Here is a 12,890-nt window from a genome sequence, read left to right as displayed (position 1 = left end):
ACAAGTGAGTCCTGAAGCTCATGTACCTTCTTCCTGAAGGCAAAAGCGAGAAGAGAGCATGATCTGGGTAGCAAGGACCCTTGATGATGGATGCTGCTTTCCTGCAACAGTGCTTCATGTAGATGTGCTCAATGGTAGGGAGGGTTTTACCCATGATGAACTGGGCCGTATCCACTACTTTTTGTAGGATTTTCCATTCAAGGGCAGTAGTGTTTCCATACCAGGCTGTAATGCATCCAGTCAATATACTCTCCTCCACACATCTGTAGAAGTTTATGGAAGTTTTAGATGTCATACAAATTTCACAAACTCTTAAGGAAGTAGAGGCACTGCTGTGCTTTCTTTGTAATGGCACCTACATGCTGGACCCAGGACAGGTCCTCTGAAATTATAACATGGAGGAATTTTAAGTTGTTGACCCTCTCCACCTCTGATCCCTTGCCGAGGACTGGCTCACAGAATAACAGTTTCTTCCTCCCGAAGTCAATAATCAGCTCCTTGGTCTTGCTGACGTTGAGTAGGAGTTTGTTGTTATGGCACCACTCAGCCAGATTTTCATCCTCCGTCCTATTTGCTGATCTGATTCAGCCTACAACAGTGGTATTCTCAGCAAACTGTAATATAAATATGGAGCTATGCTTAGCCACACAGTCATAAGTGTAAAGTGAGTTGTGTACACAGCCTTGTGGTGCACCTGTGCTGATGGAGATTGTGGAGATGTTGTCAATCTGAACTGACTGGGATCTGCACGTGAGAAATTGCCCAAGGAGGTATTGAGGCCAAGGTCATGAAACTTTTGGATTAATTTTGAGGGGATGAATGCAAAGTTGTAGTCGATAAAGAACATCCAGATATATGCATCTTCGCTGCCCAGATGTTCCAGGGTGTGTGAAGAACCAATGAAATGGAACTTGCTGTGGATTTATTGTACCGGTAGGCAAATTGAAACAGATCCAAATAGCCTCTCAGGCATGAATTGATATGTTTCACCATCAAATTCTCAAAGCACTTCATCGCTGTGAATCTAAGTGCTACTGGATGATAGTCATACAGGCAGGATACCAGGTTCTTCTTAGGCATTGGTATAATTGAAGCCTGCTTGAAGCAGGTGGGTATGTCAGACTGCTGAAGCAAGAGGTTAAAGATCTTAGTGAGCCCTCCAGCTAGTTGATGAGCATAGGTCTTTGGTACTCAGTCAGGTACCCTGTCTGGGCTGGATGCTTTTGGTAGGTTCACCCTTCTGAAGGATGCTCACACGTTGGCCTTAGAGACTGAAATCACGGTTATCTGGGACTGTAGGAGTTTGTTATGGTTCCTCCATGGTATAAGATCATGCAGCACTTAAAGATTGATAATGTGACATTAAAATAAGAAAATGGCAGACATTAAATATTTACCTTTCATCTGTGACCACGGAAAAATGTGAGACTACTGTGTCACATCTCTGAAGGAAATTAGTGATGAATGAAGGACACAACCCTATTGGGAAATATGATTCTCCTTCAGAGACCAGATTAAAATAATGATAACAACTTCTGGAGAAAAAAAAAGGAACTGAAGTCTACTTACCAGGACTATTCTGCTGGAGAATCAAATTAACAGTAGGGAAAATGACACTGAGAAGTAATACATTCCTGAGACCGGGTAGCTTTAGTCCCAGATTTTTAAAGAAAGTAGTTAAGATTATTGAAGATGCTGAAACTGTAGTGTTCTCTTAAACTGTTCCTTTGGATTGAACAATTGGAGATCATTTTGCATTCTATGACTATAACTAGGAAGAGAAGTAGACCTGAGGGCTAAACATTCAAAGTCCCTCACATTTGTTGTCAAGAAATTATTTGAATCTGTAGTTAAGAGCTGGTAATTAAATATCTTGGAAGTTTTCAGTAGATCAAAGGGAGTTAGGGGACAATTTGTGAAGGGTAGGACCATGGCTGGAGAGAATCTTATTTGATATTTTTTAAAAAGATGACAGAATGAGACAAGGAATATTTTGTAAAACTACACCATTCCTTCATTTCACAAATGAGAAAATCTGTGGATGCTGGAAATTCAAGCAACATGCACAGAATGCCGGAAGAACTCAGCAGGCCAGGCGGTATCTATGGAAAAAAGTATACGTGTCGGCAGTACTCTTTTCCATAGATGCTACCTGGCCTGCTGAGTTCCTCCAGCATTTTGTGCATGTTGCTTGCTGTCCCTTAATGTATTCACTATATATGTCATTGGTATACTAACAACATAGATGTCTGACAACTACATAACCATATAACAATCACAGCACGGAAACAGGCCATCTTGGCCCTCCTAGTCCGTGCCGAACCCTTAATCTCACCTAGTCCCACTTACCCGCACTCAGCCCATAACCCTCCACTCCTTTCCTGTCCATATACCTATCCAATTTTACCTTAAATGACACAACTGAACTGGCCTCTACTACTTCTACAGGAAGCTCATTCCACACAGCTATCACTCTTCGAGTAAAGAAATACCCCCTCGTGTTTCCCATAAACTTCTGCCCCCTAACTCTCAAATCATGTCCTCTAGTTTGAATCTCCCCTACTCTCAATGGAAACAGCCTGTTCACGTCAACTCTATCTATCCCTCTCAAAATTTTAAATACCTCGATCAAATCCCCCCTCAACCTTCTACGCTCCAATGAATAGAGACCTAACTTGTTCAACCTTTCTCTGTAACTTAATTGCTGAAACCCAGGTAACATCCTAGTAAATCGTCTCTGCACTCTCTCTAATTTATTGATATCTTTCCTATAATTCGTCGACCAGAACTGCACACGATATTCCAAATTTGGCCTTACCAATGCCTTGTACAACTTTAGCATTACATCCCAACTTCTGTACTCAATGCTTTGATTTATAAAGGCCAGCGTTCCAAAAGTCCTCTTCACCACCCTATCTACATGAGACTCCATTTTCAGGGAACTATGCACAGTTATTCCTAGATCTCTCTGTTCCTCTGCATTCCTTAATGCCCTACCATCTACTCTGTATGTTCTATTTGGATTATTCCTGCCAAAATGTAGAACCTCACACTTCTCAGCATTAAACTTCAGCCCATTCTTCTAACCGGCATAAATCTCCCTGCAAGCTTTGAAAATCCACCTTATTATCCACAACACCTCCTACCTTAGTATCATCGGCATACTTACTAATCCAATTTACCACCCCATCATCCAGATCATTTATGTATATTACAAACAACATTGGGCCCAAAACAGATCCCTGAGGCACCCTGCTAGTCACCAGCCTCCATCCCGATAAACAATTATCCACCACTACTCTCTGGCATCTCCCATCTAGCCACTGTTGAATCCATTTTATTACTCCAGCATTAATACCTAACAATTGAACCTTCTTAACTAACCTTCCATGTGGAACTTTGTCAAAGGCTTTGCTGAAGCCCATATAGACTACATCCACTGCCTTACCCTCGTCAACATTCCTCGTAACTTCTTCAAAAAATTCAATAAGGTTTGTCAAACATGACCTTCCACGCACAAATCCATGCTGGCTACTTCTAATCAGATCCCGTCTATCCAGATAATTATAAATACTATCTCTAAGAATACTTTCCATTAATTTACCCACCACTGATGTCAAACTGACAGGTCTATAATTGCTAGGCTTCCTTCTAGAACCCTTTTTAAACAATGGAACCACATGAGCAATACGCCAATCCTCCGGCACAATCCCCGTTTCTAATGACATATTAAAGATCTCCGTCAGAGCTCCTGCTATTTCTACACAAACTTCCCTCAAGGTCCTGGGGAATATCCTGTCAGGACCCGGAGATTTATCCACTTTTAAATTTCTTAAAAGCGCCAGTACCTCCACCTCTTTAATTGTCATAGGTTCCATAACTTCCTTACTTGTTTCCCACACCTTAGACAATTCAATATCCTTCTCCTTAGTGAATACCGAAGAGAAGAAATCATTCAAAATCTCTCCCATCTCCTTCGGTTCCACACATAGCTGACCACTCTGATTCTCTAAGGGGCCAATTTTATCCCTCACTATCCTCTTGCTTTTAATATAACTGTAGAAACCTTTCGGATTTACTTTCACCTTATTTGCCAAACCAACCTCGTATCTTCTTTTAGCTTTTCTAATCTCTTTCTTAAGATTCCTTTTCCATTCTTTATATTCCTCGAGCAATTCCTTTACTCCATGCTGCCTATATCTATTGTAGACATCCCTCTTTTTCTGAACCAAATGTCTAATATCCCTTGAAAACCATGGTGCTCTCAAACCTTTAACCTTTCCTTTCACCCTAACAGGAACATAAAGATTCTGTACCCTCATAATTTCACCCTTAAATGACCTCCATTTCTCTATTACATCCTTCCCATAAAACAACTTGACCCAATCCACTCTCTCTAAATCCCTTCACATCCCCTCAAAGTTAGCCTTTCTCCAATCAAAAATCTCAACTCTAGGTCCAGTCCTGTCCTTCTCCATAATTATATTGAAGCTAATGCTATTGTGATCACTGGACCCGAAGTGCTCCCCAACACATACATCTGTCAGCTGACCTATCGCATTCCCTAACAGGAGATCAAAACACTGCCCCATCTCTAGTCGGTACTTCTATGTATTGTTGCAAAAAACTATCCTGCACACATTTCACAAACTCTAAACCATCCAGCCCTTTTACAGAATGAGCTTCCCAGTCTACGTGTGGAAAATTAAAATCTCCCACTATCACCACCTTGTGTTTACTACAAATATCTGCTATCTCCTTACACATTTGCTCTTCCAACTCACGCGCCCCATTAGGTGGCTTATAATACACTCCTATCAGTGTTACTGCACCTTTCCCATTCTTCAATTCCACCCAAATGGCCTCCCTAGAGGAGCTCTCTAATCTATCCTTCCAAAGCACCGCCATAAGATTTTCTCGGACAAGCAATGCAACACCTCCTCCTCTGGCCCCTCCTGCTCTATCACACCTGAAGCAACTAAATCCAGGAATATTTAGTTGCCAATCACACCCTTCCTGCAACCATGTTTCACTAATAGCTACAACATCATAATTCCAGGTATCAATCCACGCTTTAAGCTCATCCACCTTTCTTGCAATGCTCCTAGCATTAAAATAGATACATTTAAGATACTCTCCGTCTCCTCCTCTCTTTCCATCCCTAACAATGCATTCAAATTTATTATCCTTTTCTTTCTTCTCCCCTACATCTTCGGGCTGAGCGCATCCCTTCTCCATCACCTGCCTTTCCTCCCTCACACACTGTCTATTTACTTGCTCCACTGGTGAACTAACCTCCTCTCCCATAGTCTCCTCAAATAGTCTCCCGCCCCCCCATCTTACTAGTTTAAAGTCCGCCCTGTAGCCCTAGCAAACCTCCCCGCTAGGATATTGGTCCCCCCACGATTCAAGTGTAACCCGTCCTTCTTGAACAGGTCTCTCCTGCCCCAGAAGAGGTCCCAATGATCCAGAAACTTGAATCCCTGCCCCCTGCTCCAATCCCACAGACACGCATTCATCCTCCACCTAATTCTATTCCTGCTCTCACTGTCGCGTGGCACAGGCAGTAATCCCGAGATTACTACCTTTGCGGTCCTTCTTCTTAACTGCCTTCCTAACTCCCTATACTCTCGTTTCAGGACCTCTTCCCCTTTCCTTCCTATGTCATTGGTACCTACATGTACCACGACCTCTGGCTCTTCACCCTCCCACTTCAGGATATCTTGGACGCGATCAGAAACGTCCCGAACCCTGGCACCAGGGAGGCAAATTACCATTCGGGACTCCCGGTCACCTCCACAGAAACGCCTGTCTGAGCCCCTGACTATTGAGTCCCCTATTACTATGGACCTCTTTCTTCTAACCCTACCCTTCTGAGCTACAGGGCCGTCCTCTGTGCCGGAGGCTCGGCCACTGTCACTCCCACCAGGTAGGCTGTCTCTCCCAACAGTACTCAAACATGAGTACTTATTGTCAAGGGGTACAGCCACTGGGGTACTCTCTAGTACCTGCCTCTTCCCCTTGCTGACTGTAACCCACCTATCTGCCTCCCGTGGTCCCGGAGTGACCACCTGCCTGTAACTCCTCTCTATCACCTCCTCACTCTCCCTGACCAGGCGAAGGTCATCGAGCTGCAGCTCTAGTTCCCTAACTCGGTCCCTCAGGAGCTGCAGTTCGGCGCACCTGGCGCAGATGTGGACGTCCGGGAGGCTCGGAGACTCCAGGATCTCCCACATCCGACACCGAGAACAACAAGCTGTCCTCACACTCATACCTCCCAAATAACTGAAAATACAAGAACTAAAAGATAAGCCTACTGTGCCCTCTTCCGCCTAAGCCCTCTGAGCCCAAGCCCTACACTCTGTGCCCGGCTCACTCCGCTGCCCGCTTCTTAAGGCGGCGTTCTTTATATATCTTCCCTCCTTCCCGGGCCTCCTTCACGCGCCTGCGCAGTCCCGCCTCTCAGAACTCTGATCTGAGAAGCAATTGGACAATTTGAAAATGGCCACCGCCGCACTTCCTCTCAAGCCTCGCTGTCCTCTTCCAAAAGAGAACTACCTCACTCAGTATCCCCTTTATATATCTTCCCTCCTTCCCGGGCCTCCTTCACGCGCCTGCGCAGTCCTGCCTCTCAGAACTCCGATCTGAGAAGCAATTGGACAATTTGAAAATGGCCGCCGCCGCACTTCCTCTCAAGCCTCGCTGTCCTCTTCCAAAAGAGCATAAGCAGTTAGAATATATTAACAGATTAGGTGAAAAAGGTAAACTTCAGTAAACACTGCAAAGTAGTATTCTAATAAGTGTATGATAGAATAATTTGGAGTACTTTCTAATTATGAAGTGCTAGAGGCAGTTGGAGTCCAGAGAAGCTCATATGCACAGGTCACATACAGGTACAAACAGTAATTGGAAATGCTAATAGAATGATCATCTTTAAATATCTCTGATAATCGATTAAGTGGATTAGAATACAGCATGTTAAAAAATCATTCAGAAATGAGACACACGCCAGTTAGCCAATACCAAAAGATTGTTGGGCATCACAGCTTTCCAGAGACACATTGGCCTTGCAGTGAATGCAGCTTATGTTGATTGAAATGATATCGGAACTCTAAGAATTTAATTATAATGGGTGATTATGAACTAGAATTGTATGCAATGAAATTTAGAAGAATATTGAAAGATTTGTTAAGTTATCAAGATGTTTGAGGAAATCAATAGACAAGTGAAGCCAAACTATTTTTGCTGAAGATCAAGATCGTAGTCTGAAATTTATAGTCAGGCTCTATTTGTCATATGTACATCAAAACATACAGTGACATGCATCACTTGCATCAAATCAAATCAGCCAGGGTTGTGTTGGGTGCGGCCCGCAGCGTCGCTACACTGCTGGTACCAACATAGCATGCCCGTAAACAAGAGAAAATCTACAGATGCTGAAAATCTGAGCAACACACACAAAATGCTGGAGGAACTCAACAGGCCAGGCAGCATCTATGGAAAAGAGTACAATCAACATTTTGGCCCAAAATGTTGACTGTACTCTTTTCCATAGATGCTGCCTGGCCTGCTGAGTTCCTCCAGCACTTTGTGTGTTTTGCATGGCATGCCCATAATTCACTAATTCTATATAAAGATATAACAATTACAGCACGGAAACAGGCCATCTCGGCACTTCTAGTCTGTGCCGAACGCTTACTCTCACCTAGTCCCACAGACCTGCACTCAGCCCATAGCCCTCCATTCCTTTCCTATCCTATCCAATTTTACTTTAAATGACAATATCGAAACTGCCTCTACCACTTCTACTGGAAGCTCGTTCCACACAGCTACCATTTTCTGAGTAAAGAAATTCCCCCTCATTTAACCCCTAAACTTTTGCCCCCTAACTCTCAACTCATGTCCTCTTGTTTGAATCTCCCCTACTTTCAATGGAAAAAGCCTATCAACGTCAATTCTAACTATCCCCCTCATAATTTTAAATACCTCTATCAAGTCCCCCCTCAACCTTCTACGCTCCAAAGAATAATGACCTAACTTGTTCAACCTTTCTCTGTAACTTAGGTGCTGAAACCCAGGTAACGTTCTAGTAAATCTCTGTACTCTCTGTATTTTGTTGACATCTTTCGTATAATTCGGTGACCAGAACTGTACACAATACTCCAAATTTGGCCTTACCAATGCCTTGTACAATTTTAACATTACATCCCAACTCCTATACTCAATGCTCTGATTTATAAAGGCCAGCAAACCAAAAGCTTTCTTCACCACCCTATCCACATGAGATTCCACCTTCAGGGAATTATGCATCATTATTCCTAGATCACTCTGTTCTACTGCATTCTTCAATGCCCTACCATTTACCATGTATGTCCTATTTGGATTATTCCTACCAAAATGTAGCACCTCACACTTATCAGCATTAAGCTCCATCTGCCATCTTTCAGCCCACTCTTCTAACTGGCCTAAATCTCTCTGCAAGAGAGATTTTAAAAATTAAAATATAATTTTCCTTCAAAGACCTAATTAAAATGCTGGCAATGTTAAGTTAGATAAATACCATTTTGGAGAAGTAAATGGAGAATTGATGACCATATACTAAGAATATTTTTGAGTAAAATAATTGCATTACACTTTAGTATTTAAGTACTCTAAGTATACCCCATTGATTACATTTTCATATTTGCTATGCACAACCCTGAATTTACACTCCAAAATGTATCCTTGTTGATCATGTACCCAATGAAGATGATTGTTACTTGTAAGTCATCCCATTCAAAGACTAGAATTTCCCCCACTTAATTTCTTTTTTAATTCACCGTTGTTTTATTTGTGGAAAAAGCTAATATACTTCTATTTTCCATGGGAGCTGATTGATACCTTAATACAAACGTGTCAACGATTGTACAATGTTCAGATTGGCAGATGCCATAAAAGGGAATGCAAGTCTTAAGCATAAGCATAATGAAGAAGTACTGAAATATATGGTGACAAAAAGAACTTCTGGGGGGGGGGGGGTATGATTGATGTACTGAGTGAAAAGTTTTGTTCTCATTTCACAAGGGAGAAGAATGCTGTCAATATAGTAATAGAGGGGATGAGAAAGAAATCTTTTTAAAATATATTTGGATAATATTTGAAGTTGTTACGTACTTGTGACACATGATAGTGGTACCCTTGTCACGTGACTGGGGTTGAAGCTATACTGGACTTGAGGTAATGGTCTTGTGATGGTGGAGACATCATTTTCCCGCCAGTAGACATCATGTGACAGTTTTTTTTACAGGGTATAAAAGGAGGACCCCTCCCTGTGAGGAAGGGCAGTTCGTGGCGGGATTTGCAATGTTGACTTTATGCCCCTGCATGATTTAATGTGATGACACAGTTTAGTTGAAGATGAAGTTTTATCTAATGCCTAAAGTTTAAAAGGTCATTGCCACCAGTTTCTTTACAATACTGCTAGTTGAGAATCAGTGGAGAGTGAAGATCGGAGTTCGGGAGTTAACGATCGAGGAGAATCTATTTTGACGGTGAAACGGGTTCGACCTTGTTTAATCCTTATTCAGAAGGAATTTGTTGACTGGTCTCGTGTTAATCTCTGCGGAATAGCAGAAAAGATTGAGGACAGTGTGATAAAGGGAAGGTCAGTGCCTTTAAGCCATTACGTTTTGTAAATTCTTCATGGGAAAAGTTCGACTTCGGGGATCGAAGCAAAACGACGTGAAAGAGAATCTAAATCGTCTTAAAAAGTCTCTCCCTTAAATGGACTGTGAGCATTTTGAACTTGTGGCAATCCTACTTTAAAGAACTGTTTTTGCAACATCACTTTAAGAACTGTTTAAGCTGCCGCACAGCAGCTGTTTCCGGTTACGTTAGTGTTTGTTTACTTTTGGGGGGTTTGTTTTCAGTGTTTAATAAACGTGGTATTTGTTATATAAACCCTGCCAAACTCATATATTTATTGTTGCCTATATACGTAACTAAGTATTTCCCCTTTATCAGCTCTCAAAGTAGAAAATTGTGAAGTTCAGATGGTTTAAAAAAAAGAATGACGATTACAAAGGTATACTCTTCTAATCCTTAATTAGACCCAAGAGATAAGTAGTGGTGAGCATATAGTGTGTTCCAGTGGTACTATTGTTGAATTGCAAATATCGTCTGTTGGACCAATCAGCATAATATCTTGGTTAGAATGGCTTCAAAGTCGATACTCACAATCAAAAATATGAAAAACATGATGTTGAATAAATGAAAACACTGATTTATCAAAGGAAAATTATATTTGACTGACATGGGGGCCATAGAGTCACACATCACAGAAACAGGCCCGTCAACCCAACTGGTCCACAATGACCGAGAGTCCCAAGTAAGCAAGTCTGATTTGCCACAATTTGGCCTATATCCTTATAAATGTTTCCTATCTTTGTAGCTATCAAGGTACCTTTTAAATGTTGTTAATGTGCCTCTGCCACTGCAGCTATAGTAGCAGCTGACAGTCAAGGCATAATGAGTTAATTCTGCCTCTTCTGGCTAACTATATGGCTTCAAACAGGCTTTAAAGCAAAACTACTTTCCAAACTTTAATTGTTCCTTTCACTTTCTCCTCTATAATCCAGCAGTGAACTATCAGTGTATGTTGCTGTCTTACTTACAAGGAAAGATGAAGAAAATGCTCAGCATCTTCCTCAGTTAAACCTTCCCGTCTTTGTACAGGCTGGCGACACAGCTATATGGTCCATTGTGCGCTTGCCAGAAATATTGGGGCTGCTGAAGTCAATTCTGCTTCCCAATTGTAGATTGGGACTGTTTATGTGCTCATCCTAATGTTTTTTTTAATGTGCTGATTTTTTCTGAACCAGCTAGTGAATTCCAAACAGATGAAAACATCTATGGAAATGAATAAACAGTCGATGTTTCAGTCCAAGATATTTTCCTCAGGACTCTGTTCAGGATATGCCCTCTTCTCATTACTATTATTAGAGAGGACGTGTTGAAACCTAAATGTTTTAAGAACATCATCTTCCCCTCCACCATCAGCTTCCTGAATGGTCCATGAACACTACCTCACAACTTTGATCCCTCATTGCATTACTTATTTAATTTTTGTATTTTTCTTTTTGTAACTTGTATTTTTTTTATGTATTACACTGTACTGTTGCTGCAGGACAAATTTCATGACATATGTCAATGATAATAAACCTGCTTCTGAGTCTGAGGAGTATTATGATGAACTTCAGGAGAATGTGCACAGATAGATAATAGACACACGCATAGTGATGTGGTTTACTTGGGAAAATGAGGCAAACTAAATGATGGAATATTCAGTGTTGCTGCCACAAAAGAGCCTGGGGGTTTGCAAACACAAAACATTAAATGAAGTAGGGCAAGTAAAGAAGGTTTTGCAACCGAATTACATGTTGTGAGTACATTTCAACTGCCCTGTGCACAAAACTGAAAATAGTTATATAACAAAGAATTTTGAAATGTCTTGTTTTTTTTATGTTTCAGCAATATTTTATTGAGCAGTTACGGTCTGAAGGAGTGTCCCATCTTCCTCGTATTATTACTAATGAAATTCCAAGCAGTGAGCGTTATGCTGTGTATACAGAAGGTGGAGTCTTATTTGTGACGAGCCGGATTCTGGTTGTTGATTTTTTAACAGATCGTATTCCTTCTAATCTAATTACAGGTGAGCAATTTATATGTTCCCCCTCCCCCCAAGGAATGGCTTGTTCTTAAGGTGTCTTAATATCAGGTTGCTCTGTAAGATGAACCTGATGTTCTTGCACTGAGAAATATGATGGTTTTGATCAGTCAAGTCGTCAATTTTTATTGTCATTTCGACCATAACTGCTGGTGCAGTACACAGTAAAAACGAGATGTTTTTCAGGACCATGGTGCTATATGAAACAGTACAAAAACTACATTAAACTAAATGAAAACAACACAGAAAAAAAATAAACTACATTAGATTATAGTCCTGCCCAGGACTGTATAAGGTGCACAAAACAGTGCAAGCATTACAATAATTAATAGACAAGACAATAGACACAGTAGAGGGCAGTAATTTGGTGTCAGTCTAGTCTTTGGCCATTGAGGAGTCTGATAGCTTGGGGGAAGAAACTGTTACATAGTCTGATCAGAGACCTTGGTTAATTTTAAGCTATCTTGTTTCCCTTTTTATATATATATATATATATATAGAATCTAGGAGTTTAAAAAGTGTAATGCAACTTCTGAAATCATACAGGAAGATTATTATTGGAAATATTTAATTTATGTTCACTTTCCTTTGAAATAAAATATATTGCCAAAGGGCTTGAGCATTTGCAATATCTTCATGCAGTAAAGTTATTTCATGTGTATATAGACTCAGCGGCTATTTCATTAGCTACCTCCTGTACTTAATAAAGTGGCTACTGAGTGTATGTTCGTGGCCTTCTGCTGCCGTAGGTTCGATATGTTGTGCGTTCAGAAATGCTCTTCTGCAGCACTATTGTTGTAACGTGTGGTTACTTGAGTTATGTCACCTTCCTGTCAGCTTGAACCAGTCTGACCATTCTCCTCTGACCTCTCTCAATAACAAGACATTTTGTCCACAGAACTGCTGGTACAGTCCACAGTAAAAACGAGATGTTTTTCAGGACCATGGTGCTATATGAAATAGTACAAAAACTACTCTGAACTACATGAAAACAACGCAGAAAAAAAGAAACTACGTTAGATTACAGACTTGCCCAGGACTGCATAAAGTGCACAAATCAGTGCAAGTATTACAATAAATAATAGACAAGACAATAGACACAGTAGAGGGTAGATAACGTAACATCACACTTGATGTTTTTTTGTTTCTCGCACCACTCTCTGTAACCTTTGTGTGTGAAAATCCC

General features: G+C 41.1%; 1 protein-coding gene across 2 annotated transcripts in view; it reads left to right on the top strand.

Moving 5' to 3' along the window:
- Positions 1-12,890, top strand: part of ercc4 (excision repair cross-complementation group 4) — a 238,271-nt gene that overhangs the window by 191,663 nt on the left and 33,718 nt on the right. For both annotated transcript variants that reach the window (XM_059979328.1, XM_059979326.1), the window contains one exon: positions 11,509-11,689. In XM_059979328.1, coding sequence (XP_059835311.1) covers positions 11,509-11,689 — 181 coding nt within the window. The remainder of the gene's footprint in view (positions 1-11,508; positions 11,690-12,890) is intronic.

Source organism: Hypanus sabinus, chromosome 9 (genome assembly GCF_030144855.1).
Source record: "Hypanus sabinus isolate sHypSab1 chromosome 9, sHypSab1.hap1, whole genome shotgun sequence".
In the NCBI taxonomy this organism is placed as follows: domain Eukaryota; kingdom Metazoa; phylum Chordata; class Chondrichthyes; order Myliobatiformes; family Dasyatidae; genus Hypanus; species Hypanus sabinus.
Note: the sequence above shows the minus strand (reverse complement) of the source record. Positions and strands in the feature narration are given on the sequence as shown.